The sequence below is a fragment of the Balaenoptera physalus genome (assembly GCF_965194825.1).
Source record: "Balaenoptera physalus genome assembly, chromosome: 15".
In the NCBI taxonomy this organism is placed as follows: domain Eukaryota; kingdom Metazoa; phylum Chordata; class Mammalia; order Artiodactyla; family Balaenopteridae; genus Balaenoptera; species Balaenoptera physalus.
The window spans coordinates 90,196,439-90,211,299 of record NC_138894.1 but is presented as its reverse complement, the minus strand read 5'-3'; the positions used below and the strand labels follow the sequence as shown (position 1 = coordinate 90,211,299).

The window sequence follows — 14,861 nt, the reverse complement described above, 5'->3', positions numbered from 1 at the left end:
ATGAGTGAACTCACTGAGATGAGGAAAATAAAGATTCTGTATCTTGTTTTGGGTAGTGATTATATGTGTGTGTTACAAATGTGAAAAATGTTTGCATTTTATTGCATCTAAATTATGACCTCAAAAGAAATTCAACTTTGTCTTTTTAGGCCATGGACAGGGAAACATGGCCCACTAACTTTCTTGTTAGATATTTCTAAATAAAGCACTCATTTCATCTTTTATCATCTAGAATCAATGCCTTAAACTAAACTGTTTAAAAAAAAAATCTCCAATTTTAATTACATTCAATAGTTTAAAGGCTATTTATTGCTAAGTTATTAATAAATGTTATGCTTTAATATGAAGTGAAATTTCTGTTTAAGAGTTTTATAAATCTTTGACAAGAATACTTTATTTCCTTTGGAATTTCAAATCCATCATATATGAACAGTCAGTTTGGAAGACAAGAAATTATCTAAAAGACAATTAATTCCAAGATACGGGCTTGGTCTGTGGAAAAGTTCACTTTGTTATCTTACCCTACACTCATTAGTATTGTGTGACTTTGACCAAATCTAGCTAGTATCTTTATCATGCCAGATTTCAAAATATTCAGTGAACTTATATTCTATAAACTCGCAAGACTTTTGTAACACCAGCTGGTGAAATGTCAAACTAAATATTATAAAAAGAGCATATCCCCCAGATCTGAATAGATGTATCTAGAGCTTCGCACTCTGCATGCCTGCCACTGTTGATAGCACTGAACTATTAACTTCTCTCTGATCTAGAAATTTGGTTGAGTTATTCTGTGTTGGGGGCTTACTACCTTAGAAATGGCTGCTGCCTTCAAGGAAAAACATATATGTAAAGCTTTCCTAATACTTTTTAAAATATTTTTCAAAATCAGAGTTGAATACAAAATCAATTCTGTAAAATGTTGCTGAAAACCCTCTTATGAAAATGCGTACCTTTCATGGCTTCTGATTTAGCTTCTTCAATGGATTCATAAATCTTATTTTTATCTGCCAGCCGTGCTTTTGTAGCCTTATGTTCAGCCTCTTCTTGTTCTAAGCTCTGCTGTATAACTTTTAGTTGGTATGTCATATCTATTTCCATGTTGTTCTTCTCCTATTAAAGATTTTAAATGGCAGCTATCAACAAAAAAGACTGGCTTGCAATTTCAAAAACGTAGTCTTTTTTTTAAACAGGTTTACTAATAATGTTCAACATGTTCTCTCCGATCTTCAAACTTCTTGTAAAAGTAATCGATGTACTCTACCTGTTCACTTCCCTCTGTACCCATCTCCCACATCTCCGCTCTACTGTTTTGAGATCTTCATTGAGATTGCTTGAGCTCAATAAAGTGACAAATGATATCTCAATATCAAATTCAACAGACATTTATAGTCTTTATTTCATTTGAACTCACTGTAGCCCTTGAAACTATTTCCTTGACATACCTGACACTGAACTCACTTGGCTCTCCCCATCCTGCTCTCATCTTTTCTGTTGCATGTGAAGTTTTCTCCCAGCTGCCCCTGAAATGTTGGGTGTTCTCTGGAGTAGTGTTCTTTAGCCATAATGCTTCTCCTCTTCCTACATTATTACTTCTCAAACTTTTAAAACATACCTAATGTTTCCCTTTGCTATATCTAAAAAAAAAAAAAAAAAAAAGAAATCTCAGGATCCTCTACTATTCACCCTTATTTTCCACATAGGAGACTTGTTTTAAGTTGAGAATCTTTAATAGAAGTCAGTCTATTTTTGATATATCCTCAAAAGATTTTCTAATTCTTTGTTTTCTACAATTTATATTGTAAATATAGGTATTTCTTTTGTTTTTCAAGAATAAAAATGATTTTTTTCAAACTACACAATCCACCAACAGAGTAATTTACTCTGCTCTGAAAAACCAATCCTCTAAGCAATCTCTTTGCAGATGGGCTCTTCCAGTCACATGGTTTGAGTTACTTCTATATCGATGACTCTCAAATATTTCTAGCTGCTACTACCATAGCTTACTTCTTTGTAGACATCCTAATTTGGCTGTCTCACAGGCACCTCAACTTAGGACTAAAATGGATTTATCATTGTCTCCTCTAAAACAGCTATTTTTCCTTTATTCTTTATTAATTAATGGTACCACTATAGACTTCGTCACAAACTAGGAACCCGAAACTCATTCTTGAGTACTATTCACATGCCATATCTAATCAATCACTAAGTGTTCTCAAATATTCCTCCTCCAAATATTTCTCAGATTCATCCTTATTTTCCATCCTTTGAACTACTGTACTAGTTAAGTCTCCATTATCTAGGTTACTGAAAAAGCCTCTGACTAATCTACCTACGTCATCGTGTCCTCCTCAAACCTAGTTTCCACATGGTACATAATGATCTATCTTAAATGTTCCTCTAATAAAATCATCCAACTTAAAAGCCCTTCAGTGGCTAGTCCATTACTTAGAGCAACTAAGTGTTGTTAATAGAGTATTCAACATCTTGCATGGCCTGGCTCATGCCTGGCTCTGTAGCCTCACTCAGGCCAGTGAATTCATCACACTTTAACATTAGGTTTTCAGGCCAATTTTAGCCTGACGTCTATTTTTGTAAAATTTCATTAGAGCATAGCCATGCCCATTCCTTTTACTGCAGCAGAGACCATATGGCCTGCAAAGTCTAAAGTATTTACTGTCTTTCCCTTAAAAGATTAAAATTTGTTGACCCCTGCTCTTTACTCCAGAAATACTGAATGGTTTGCATTTAAACAAACTATGACTTTTTTATTTTCTATCCTCTGTGCCTTTTGCCCATGCCGTCCTCCCCAACTTTACCCTGTCAACCAATCCTGCCCCGTCAGACTGGGAATTCATTCTGTGCGCCCAATATACCCTGCCCATACCTCTCATTCTACTTACCACACTGCATTAGAATTATCTGTGTACTTTATTATTACTTTAGAAATTACCCATTAGACTGTGAGATTGTTAAGGGGAAGAACTGCATCCTGATATTTCTACCACATATGATACATTAAATACTTAAATGAATGAATAAATAAGTGAATGAAAATAAAATATTAACTGCACAGAGCCTAAAAATTATCCCTGGCTTATAGTACTTTTTGGTAAACTTCTAAATGAAAAGTCGCGATAACTTTACGTCGTTTTAAAGACATATTGTAAGATGGGCTTCCCTGGTGGCGCAGTGGTTAAGAATCCACCTGACAATGCAGGGGACACGGGTTCGATCCCTGGTCTAGGAAGATCCCACATGCCGCGGAGCAACTAAGCTCGGGAGCCACAACTACTGAGCCTGCGCTCTACAGCCCATGAGCCAGGACTACTGAAGCCTGCGCGCCTAGAGCCCGTGCTCCACAACAAGAGAAGCCACTGCAATGAGAAGCCCGCTCACCGAGCCCGTGCTCCACAACAAGAGAAGCCACTGCAATGAGAAGCCCGCTCACCGCAACGAAGAGTAGCCCCCCCGCACACAGCAACAAAGACCCAATGCAGCCAAAAATAAATAAATAAAATAAATTTATTTTTTTTAAAAAAAGATATATTGTAAGTCAAAATTTGCATTTTCCTTGGATGCCCAGGAAGAAGCATCCCCATTATACACCCCAAGAGAGATTCTCCCTTCATAAGCATCTAACATCTAAAGGGCTGCTTGTATAGTGTTATGGTAAGCCTTAAAATACACATCCCTAATCTACATAACCAAGTGTGAATATAGGAAAGTACATGAGTGTTGGAAATATTTCAGTTACTAATTTTCCTTATTTTAGAGTAAGTTTTTCAACCCGAAACTGTCTAGTCATTTACTTACACAAACGTAAAACTTAACATGTTTTACCTTTTCCAAATCAGTAAGTCTCTCCTGTAGTTGTCTCTTCTCAATCTCTACTTTTGCTAATAAGATTTTGCCATTCTTTAAATCTTCTTCTAGGCCAGATATTCTACCTAAAATTGAAACATTTTTAAAAACAATAAACTCATATAGTATATATATTAAACTTAGAGTAAAAAATTTGGAATTCACCTCATTCCTTAAAGTTGTTATTTATGAGCAGAACTTCTATAATTGTTGGTATAGGGCTTTAGAGTTAATTCGACTGGAATCCAATCTACCACCTTTAGAAGTGGTTTGTTACTTAAAATACTTCATACTATTTGAAAGTAAATCTTTCATTCATAAAATTTTGTAACAATGTATTTCTAATATGCTAACCTTACATAACAGAGTAGTATATTCAGACATGTACCATTCTAGCACATTATCCATCATCTAAGGTTATTCCCAAAACACAAATCATTAAGATGAACTTAAGTGCAATATCTACTTTAATACCTTGTAAATCATTAATAATCTCTGATCCATGGGTTCGGTCCCTCCTTTCAGATTCTAGCACTGACTGAAGATTGATAAATTCCTTTTCAAGTTTTAACTTGGCAGTCTCCAGCAGGCAATTTTTATCTTGTAGATCTCTATTGTTAGATTCCAGCTGTTGAATCTGTTTTGAACTTTCTGCCTGGGTTTTTCTTAGCCGGGCTGCAGTATCAGATTCTGTTCGCAGCAAAGCATTGGTTTCATCCAGCTGTTATTCCATTCAAAACCAAACAAACAACAAACAAACACAGGTATATATGATGAAAATACCTTCAATTTATTACCCCATTACAAACTATTTAAAATAAACAAAAACCTAAAAATATCTTCCTAATGATTTCCTTTTTGTAACACTGACAATTAAAACAAATGTTAACAGTCATAAATAAAATTCAATATCCTTATAAATTGGGATCAACCTACTTGTCTCTGGAGTTGATTCACTTTCTCAGTGGATATTTGAGAGTTCTGATTCCTTTTTTTCAAATCTTCAAGTTGATCTTTTAAACTGTTAACTGTGATAAAAAGCATTTTGGTGGTAAGCTTCAACACAACACACACATACACACAAACTTTTTCTCTTAGTATTTAATATTCTACACCACAAACCATCATTCTCCAAATTTCGCTTCTTGTCTGCTTCTTGATCAGCTTTCCGCTGATATTCTGCATTTTTGTGCTGAAGAAGCGCCTTTTCTCTTTCTAATTGTCTTAATGCTGATTCCACATTTTTCCTTAAGGTAATCTGAAATAATGCTTGAAGTTATTATCAAAGGAAAGTATGTATAAAAATCAAACGAAAACAAAAAATATTTCAGTTACATCAAGCAAATAAAAAAGACCTTTAAAAAAGCTATTAACTGCCCTTTTGTTAAAACTACAATGTTTTCCATATTTTTTAAATAGCACACTATTCTTAAATAATCAAGACCACAAGTGTTTTGTTTACTATTGAAAGTCAAAATTTCTGTAACATTCCATCACCACTGAACCATCTTTACTTAATACAAACTATGGGTCTGAATAAAAAAAGAAACAATTGTCAATTTCTATTTTTAAGCCATATAAGTAATATGAGTGCAATTTTCTTTTTACTTGAAATATCTACACATACTAAATTGACTCATTTGCAAAAACATAGCAAAATGAAGCCTATTATCATGGTTACCCTATAATCTGAGAGTCCTGTCCACCAATGCTACAAGGTAGATTTTACTATATAACAAGATATGTATTAATATGGCACTAAAAGAACTCTGTAGATAAGTCAGGCATCAAAACTTTTTATGAACAAAAATGTTAATAAAAGCACAGAGCGACTTTACCTCTTCTTCTAGCTCCTTTGCTACTTTCTCTAGGCGAGTATTAACAGATCTAAAGAATTTCAAAGGCAACAGTAAATAATTCTCTCCTAGTTTACAATAAAGACATTTACCATAAATTATAAAATTATCATATAATTACTTTGTAGCTCTTCTTTTTTAGTAAAATGTTTAAACTTACATTTTAAAATATAACACTTAATTATCTACAAAACATACTTGCACTTCTGCTCTAGTTCCTCTTTGGCTTGTATCTCACTGCTAAGGTGTTCTTCTAATGTGTATAGTTTTTTCTGAATCTGTCAGAAAATAAAAAACTATAATTATAAAGTCTGATCATATTTAAAAGATGAGAGGCTTAAAGAAAACAATGATAATCTCTTTCCTTTCAACTTAATATAGGTACAGTTTTTGTACCTTCTTAATGTGATTTTTATTGACAGAGAGAAAAAATCCTCCATCTCTTGCTTTCTATTACAGTACACATGTATGTATGAACACACTATGTAAACATAAGAATAAAAAGCTCCAATCTTGGCAGAATTCTTCTATGACACCAAGTTTCTCATTCATTATGAACAAAGGACATCCTTTGATACCCTCCATCGTTCTTTTGTAGATTATTTATTCGAAAATACTGTCACCATTTGTGCTTATAAAGATAAAAGGTCTACATCTGAAACAAATATTTGGAATATTTGACTGAACACGCTCAAAAACATATTACTTTTCTTAAAAATAATAAAAGCTCTTCCCATTTTTCCAAAGGAGACATGCAGATAGCCAAGAGATCTATGAAAAGATGTTCAACATCGCTAATTATTAGGGAAATGCAAATGAAAACCATAATGAGATATCACCTCACACCTGACAGAATGGCTATCATCAAAAAGACAAAAATAACAAATAGTGGAGAGCATGTGGAGAAAAGGGAACCCTGGTGCAGTGTTGGTGGGGATGTAAATTGGTACAGCCACTATGGAGAACAGTATGGAGATTCTTCAAAAGATAAGGATAGAACTCCCATACAATCCAGCTATTCCACTTTTGAGTATTTATCTGAAGAATATGAAAACACTAATTCAAAAAGATATATGCACCCAAGTTATGGAAACAACCTGAGTATCCACGGGTGGATCAACGAATAAAGAAGATGTGGTATACACACAGTGGAAACCACTACTCAGCCATAAAAAAAAGTGAAATCTTGCCATTTGCAACATGGATGAACCTTGAGGGTATTAGAAATAAGTCAAAAAGTGAAAGACAAACACCATATGGTATCACTCATGCGGAAACAAACACACACACACAGAAAAGGAAAGAAAATAAAACAAAAACAAAGACAAACTCAAAGACAGGGAACAGACTGGTCATTACCAGAGGAAAAGGTGGTTAGGGCTGGATGAAGTGAGTGAATGGGGTCAAGTGTATGGTGATGGATGATTACTAGACTTTTGATAATGATCACTTTGCAATGAATACAGAAGGAGAATCATAATGTTGTACACCTGAAACTTATGTAATGTTACATACCAATTTTCCCTCAAAAAAAGATATATAAAAGCTCTTCTTTATATCTTCCTACACTGTGCCAGGCACAATACTGTGAAAAGTTGTCAACAATAACTCTTTTGGATAAATGACAACTAATTAATTACAAGTCATCTTGCCATAAGGCCAGATATGTCGGGCTTTAAACAAACTAAAATTATCGAAAGTATTAAATAATTCATTTTGGGAGGCTTACTGCCTTTATAAAGGATTTAACTTTTCAAGTTCCTTTTGTGTTTTAGGTACAGTGGCAGGCACTTTACAAATACTGTCTCATTAATCCTAACAAAACCCCTAAAAAGATGGGTAGTATTATATCTATTCAATAAAGAAACTGAAATCCAAAAAAGGTGAACAGCTGGGCCAAGATAGCATAGCTAATAAGTGGCAGTGCCCCAAAAGATCCTGATCTATTAGATTCCATGGCCAATGTTCTTTCCACTATTCTTTCTAGTGATTAAGTTCTCCATGATTTCTTAAATATTTCATATACCTTAAGCAAAACTGTATACTTCCCTAGCAAGAAAATACAGGCCAATGAACTAGTCAAGTTTAACAGCTTTTGGCTGCTACTATATTAGTATAATTTGATCACACTAGTTATCACATGCTAATCAAAAGTCCTTGCTGCTACTTATATATCCTTAATAAATAAAAACAAGAAAATTACGTAATATACACTTTAAACAACAGATCCATAGGTGCAATAATAAAAAGAATACTTGGTAGAAAAAAGGTTGAGAACTTCTCTCTTGGGTAGGTGTAGTACTCCAAATGCTAGGTGGAATACGATTATAACAAAACATCGCTAGCGTGATGAGATTTTCCTGTTTTTCAACATATTTGACATCAACATACCTCTTGACTCTCCTATTTAAAACAAAACAAAAACATTAAAATGCTTGTTACGCTTTGTAAAATTCCTAAAACACAAATCATACCAAAATTACCCAACTAATTTTTTTTAGCTTTTATAGGTTTTGAAGAGAAAAATGTTTAGCATCCTCATTTATGTGTATGTGTGTTCATGATTTAGCTTTGTATAGAGGTCACAAAATATTGTAACATTTTGATAAAATTATCCTTTACATGAATTCATTGCTAAATAGTCAAAATTTAAATTATCTACTATTTCTATATCCTTACAGCTTATTATCTGTACTCTTTTATAGTACTAAGATCATAAAATTTTCTAACTGGTAGAAAATACAGCTGTTTGTAAACCTAATTCTATCACTTTTGCTACTAAAACTAAACCTAAAGCCATGTATAAGTCATCTTTTCACTAGCCATTGGATCTCACACAGTGATACTTGTCAAATAAATGAATCACTTCAATGTTATGCTGAACTGGATTGCAAGAAGGAATGCCATCTAAAAGTAGCATCAAGTGAACTTTAAAACTACAGCGATATTACTAAAATATTTGAACACGTATAGAGTAGTAAAAATTTATACATACTTCGTTTTTCCTTGATTGTATTGAATCATTTTCTTTACAAGATGGAGAGTCACTTAATAACCTAGAAGGAAAGGCAGGAAATAAATTCTTTTGCATGTCATTTTAACTCATTTTCTAATACCAAGTTATTCTCAGAATTAAATTCCAACCACAGATTCTCTTTCTTTTCACTTCAACATATTTAAAATGAAGTAATATTTTCCCCTCTAGAGATGTATAACATTTTCAATCATTTAAAATGATAAATATTTCTTGCCTCTCGCTCTTAAGCGGATGTTCTAGTCTTTAACATCGTTGAGACTGGAGTCACTAAATAGAACTACACTTTTCTCCCTATTCATCTCATTTTGAGTTCCTGTAACTATCTTATTCTTTTTTTTCTAGGAATCTTCTAGAAGGAGACAGCTCTCCTCCTTTTCAAAAATAACATCTCTTGATCTCCAGGTCTTAATACACAAATCATCACTTCTATCGAACTGCCAATTTCTCGCTTAGCTGGGTCCTTCCTCACTGTGTATAAACATGCTTGGGCTTCTCCTGGCACTGATGTCCTCAGTTTAGTCAGCACTACAGTAGCTTTCAGAACACTGTCCTTAGCAGGGTGAATAACTCATCCTGGTTCGCCTGGGATTTTCTTGGTTTTAGCATGAAAGTCCCACACCACATCCCAGGAAACCCCTCAGTCCTGGGGAAACCATAATGGTTGATCACCCTGACCATTACACACATGGAAATACCAAAAATTTCTCAAATATATGTTTCTCAAACGTCTTTAACACTTCATTCAACTGTTTAACAGTTTTCAGTGGCTCTTCACTGCCTGTCAAAGTCAAAAGTCCCTTAGCACAGTACACAACAATCATCTGTTGCATTATGCTTCCCCTAAACTCCAACTCTAGTCTGTTTTCTAATTTTATACCCAATACTCACTCCAGTTGACCAATATGTATTGAATGATCTTGTGCCAGGCTCTGCACTACATGGAGGGATTACACGCAAGAAAATCACAGTCCCATTAAATCCTCCAAATGGTCATGATACAGTGATATATATATGCCCTATGTTTGAACCCTACTGGACTATACCACTCTGCTCCCAAAGTATGCTTACATTCCAAACTTTTGCTTCCACTATTCACCTCCCCACTATACTCACCTAACCTCCTTGCATCTCAGCCACTCAAAACCCTTTCTTAACTTTAGACTTGGCTAAGATGCTACCTCTTCCCTGAGGTCTTACCTGACTTCCCCCTACCCTCGTCCCAAAGAGACGTGACTTTTATTTTTCTTCTGAACCATCTCATATCTTTTTGGTACCTTTCTTAAGGCAAATATCAAATTTTACCCTTCATTATGACTATATAATTCTCCTATATCCCTTATTAGTTGACAAGCTCCTTCAAAAGTAGGTGTTTGGTCTTACTCTATATCCCCCAAAGAACACAGAACATTGCCTTACATTCATTTGTAAATTAATATCATATAAAATTCTATGAAAAAACTCAGTTTAAAACAAATTAACACTTTATCTTCTATAATTCAGAGTCTCGAAGTAAGACAACTCTTTATAGCCAGATGCTGAAAACAATAAAAATGTAACAAACAAATCACATACAAATTTTCTCTATAGTAGGTAAATCCTATAAAAGGCAGTTGATTTCCCACAAAAGCTTTAGGAATTGGGAAGGTTTCTACATCTCCTTTATCATCTTCAATGTCATCAAAATTGCTGCTGTCTATGTCACTGCTGAGTTCAGGTACCACAGGAGCTGCCGCTATTAAAAGAAAAGAAACAAATTATTTAATAATAATATATCTGATTTAAAATTATATAAACGACCCCTGTTTTGTTTTATATTAGTAATTATATATTATTAATAATATGTGATATAAACATATTACATATTGATATTTGATTCATTAACAATACTATATTATTATGATTTACTATAGAATATTTTAGTAACAGATTTTGTTTTATCATTTCAAAGAATTGAAATTTTATGTGTTTTATTATTATATTAGATTGGTTTTAAATATAGATAAATCAAACAAGGAAAGCAGGATGATATTATTCTAGGTGCTAAAGTTACAAGCAGCAATAACTTGCATATACGTTCTTTAGTCTTCAGTTTTCTACCTTCTTTAAGTAGAAATATTTCTTACTCTTCAAATGAATTAATGTTAAATATACATGAAGTTTAAGTGAATTACTATGCTTACTCTAGTATTCACCAGAGTATGGTCTCCATAAGTAACTAATTACTGATTTATTAATTCAAACATCTGAATTAAAGAATTGTATTTCCCCAATTCTGAAAATTACTGAGGTCCATAAAACTTAGCTTGACAAATTAAGAAACCTATGTTTATCATAAAAGCACTGGGAAATAAAGACATATTAGTTTGCTAAGATAGTGAGGTAATATTAATTTAGTTATAAATACTGCTTCAGAACAAATTGAAATGAAACCTCTCAATTTAAAAATTAGTTAGCATTAAGTGTACAGACATGATTGTTAATTCAGAAGAGGAATGAATTTATGAGATTTAAAATGTGATGAAATGGAAATATTTAAATTTATTGACTTACTCTCTCTTATGTTATCCCAATTCCATTGATCATTCTTAAAGAAAGGATGTTGTTTGATTTCTTCTACCCCATTTCTTCCAAGTCGTACCTCCCTAAATAATGCAGTTAAAAACTGTATTATAAAGAGTAACATTATATAAATACAAAAATATTAACTCTTATCTCAACAAGGATCAAAACAAGGATCAGAAATGAGTTTAAGATATCTTTATTAAAAGCTTCAGCTTAAATGTTGCTCAAAAATAAGCAATCTAATTTTATAGTATATGATTGCTCTAGATAGTAAACGCCATGGAAAGGGAAATATGTTTCCACCTGTTTTGTGTCAAATGAAAGTACGAGATTTTCAATGAAAAAAATCATCTGCGTGTGCCAAAACCACATGACCAACTTCAGGGGCTAAAATGGATGGAGGTTTAACTTTTGGCATAGAAGAGTTTTTTAAAACCTTTCTAATAAATGTTGTTTTAAAAAATCCTCCTCCTTTCTTTTTTTTTTTTTAATTAATTTATTTATTTTATTTATGGCTGTGTTGGGTCTTCGTTTCTCTGTGAGGACTTTCTCTAGTTGTGGCAAGCGGGGGCCACTCTTCATCGTGGTGCGCGGGCCTCTCACTATCACGGCCTCTCTTGTTGCGGAGCACAGGCTCCAGACGCGCAGGCTCAGTATTTGTGGCTCACGGGCCCAGTTGCTCTGCGGCATGTGGGATCTTCCCAGACCAGGGCTCGAACCCGTGTCCCCTGCATTGGCAGGCAGATTCTCAACCACTGCGCCACCAGGGAAGCCCCCTCCTTTCTTAAAAAGAACTCACATATTATGTTTGAAGCTATCCATGTTTACTCTGGATATATCTACATCTATATTAAATATAAATTGTTAAATATAAATATATATTACATTTATATTAAAATTATCATTCTGAATACCAAAAAATGTTACTAATAATTTCATTCTTTGACCTGTTGAGTCTTCAGTGAAGACTATATGGAAATAAAAAACGTTTTTTATATGTCCCTGGAGCTATGTTTAATATAAACAAGAAAACCTGTAAAGTTTAGAAGGAAGTGCTCTTAGCCACACTGATGGCATTAAATTCTTTTCAAACTATCTTTTCTCCACCTACAATCATTCCTTAGACTGCAACCACTCCCCCCATAAATTGCTAAGGGAAATATTTCATTAATGGTACTCCTTTCATTAGCATATGCTGTATCTTGTTTTATATTTTACCCTTCAGCACAAATTATGGTCATTCCCATCAACTCCATCTAGTCCTCAAATCAAACAATATTTTGAGTTTATCACCATGTATTATTCATTAATCACATAATTAATAATCAAAGTTTTATTTTACAAATGATTGATAAACATATAAAAATGATTAAGCTGTCTAATGAGGAAAAATATAATTTTCTTGCTTTGTATGGAAAAGAAATAATTCATAATACTTAGTTTGGCAAGAATGAGGGAAACAATTATTAATAATGGAAATATACCCTGATGTGACTTCTTCTCTGGGGGTCAAATTTGTAACTCAAGTAGGTCAATTTTAAAATGTATCTCCTAGAATTCCACCTTTAAGATTTTATCCTACAAAAAGTATGCAAAGATAAATGTATAAGGATAGTCACTGCAGTACTGGTTGTAACAGCAACTGGCTAACAGGCAATAATAAGGTGTGCTGAGGAATCATAGCATCTTAGGGCAAGAAATGTTCTTAGTTATCACCTAATCTGATCCCATCATTTAAGGATGAGTAAAATTATTTGCCCAACAAGTAAAATAATTTTCCTAAAATCATAAAGCTAGTGAGGTAAGTCTGGACTGAGGTGGAAGCACCCACTTATATGTGTTAGTCCTTTAATAGGATGACTCCTATTACAAATATAAAATGGGAAACCAGAAAAGAATAGAATAGAGAGGGCAAGGAAGAAACTTCAAATAGCTTCTAGCTTCTCTTTTTAAGGCAGGTTTTCACAACAATGTTCATCTAGTTTGTTTCAAGAAATATAGAATTTCCAGGATGGACTTGCTCATATTCAAATGCAAATTAAAAAGGGTTGGGAAGGAGGCACTCCCAAATCAAACACAGATAGTTTTTAAGATTATTAACTTCTGAGTATTTATCTGCACAAAAATGTTCTCTTCTCAAAAGTTGTACAATCAAGAGCAGTATGGCTTAATCACCTTAGAGGATAAAATATGAATAATACAGAAGTTTTATTTCTCTCAAATGCATTATTTTACCAAGTTCTATTTTTTTCCTTTTTAGACATGAGGGTTAAGATTAGAGTTAGATTACCATTAGGCTGCACATACAAAATGACAAGGGTAACCCAACACCAGGCTTAGCAGTAGGAAAAGGCTAAACCAGAATTAAACGCAATTTGGATAAAAAGATTGATTTTATATGTACATAAGAGTTAGGTATGCTTTCATTTCTACAAATCCAAAAGTTAAAAGGATTCTCTATAAAGAAATTCAATGTATATTACCTATCTGTTAAGAAGGCACAGATGAGATTCTTCGCATGTTTAGAAATTTCTGCATCTTCGGGGAAACATAGTGAGTTTTTATGATCCATAATTTTGCTATATGTTCCTACCAGTGAATCTGCATAAAATGGAGTATCCCCTAAAGTTCCAAGAAAAAAGACACAGTGTAACAGAGAATGCAAATTAAACATTTTTCACCTAATATTTAAATATGTTAAGTTTAAATTTGTCACATGCATGGAAGAACGAAAAGGTCTATGGGCCAGGAATCTCAGTCAAAACAAACAGGCGCACACCAAGAATATATTTAAATTATAATCATACCAATGAACCATGAACTTTTAAGAGCAAAATAAAATCAATACTAACTGTAGAATTTGTTGGGTTTTTAAATACATAATGGGGAAAAAAACCAATTTACTGGATAATTTAAAAGATTACTAGGTGGGGTCAGATCAGTTAGTGCTTAAGCTAAATCAACCTTTTATGTTATACAATACAGTAGTCACTAGCTACAATTGGCACTTCAAAGTTTAATTAATTACAATTAAATAAAATGAAAAATTCAGTTCCCTAGTCACACTAGCCATATTTCAAGTGCTCGATATGGCAGGTGCCTACCATACTAAACAGTGCAGACATAAACCACGTTCATCATGATAGACTGGACAGTGCAGCTCTAAGAGTTAGATCAGCCCTATTATTTTACACATGAGGAAGCCAGACCCAGACAGATGACATGCGATTTGCCTAAGATGACACATAGCTAGAGTTGAAAACGGCAGAAACAGCCTCCTAATGCAGTGTTCCTGCTGACTGATGACTGTGATAAATAGGCATTGAAGCAAGTGTAAAGACAGAAAAAGTTCACGGCATCATCTTGGCCAGTATTCACCTAAAGCCACAAGAGTTAAAGGCCCTGCCAGTATGCCTCAACCACAAGTCACCTTAGTACAAATCAGACTTTCCCAAATCAGCCAAAAAGGAGTGTTCAGGTAGTTAGTTTTTGTTTTCCAAGGGTGGCAGAGGAGAGTTTTGAATTCAAGATTTTTCTAGTGC

The 14,861-nt window shown here is 33.7% G+C and overlaps 1 protein-coding gene across 2 annotated transcripts in view; it reads right to left on the bottom strand.

Moving 5' to 3' along the window:
- The window catches only part of ROCK2 (Rho associated coiled-coil containing protein kinase 2), a 137,285-nt gene that overhangs the window by 30,078 nt on the left and 92,346 nt on the right, over positions 1-14,861 (bottom strand). Inside the window, exons 7-18 of one of the 2 annotated variants that reach the window (XM_082425819.1) lie at positions 13,803-13,941; positions 11,308-11,399; positions 10,330-10,489; positions 8,716-8,776; positions 8,112-8,123; positions 5,919-5,998; positions 5,703-5,751; positions 4,987-5,122; positions 4,801-4,892; positions 4,339-4,585; positions 3,844-3,950; positions 954-1,113 (exon numbers count right to left, since the gene is read on the bottom strand). In XM_082425819.1, the coding sequence (XP_082281945.1) occupies positions 954-1,113; positions 3,844-3,950; positions 4,339-4,585; positions 4,801-4,892; positions 4,987-5,122; positions 5,703-5,751; positions 5,919-5,998; positions 8,112-8,123; positions 8,716-8,776; positions 10,330-10,489; positions 11,308-11,399; positions 13,803-13,941 (1,335 nt within the window). The remainder of the gene's footprint in view (positions 1-953; positions 1,114-3,843; positions 3,951-4,338; positions 4,586-4,800; positions 4,893-4,986; positions 5,123-5,702; positions 5,752-5,918; positions 5,999-8,111; positions 8,124-8,715; positions 8,777-10,329; positions 10,490-11,307; positions 11,400-13,802; positions 13,942-14,861) is intronic. The other variant, XM_082425820.1, reaches the window with a different exon arrangement.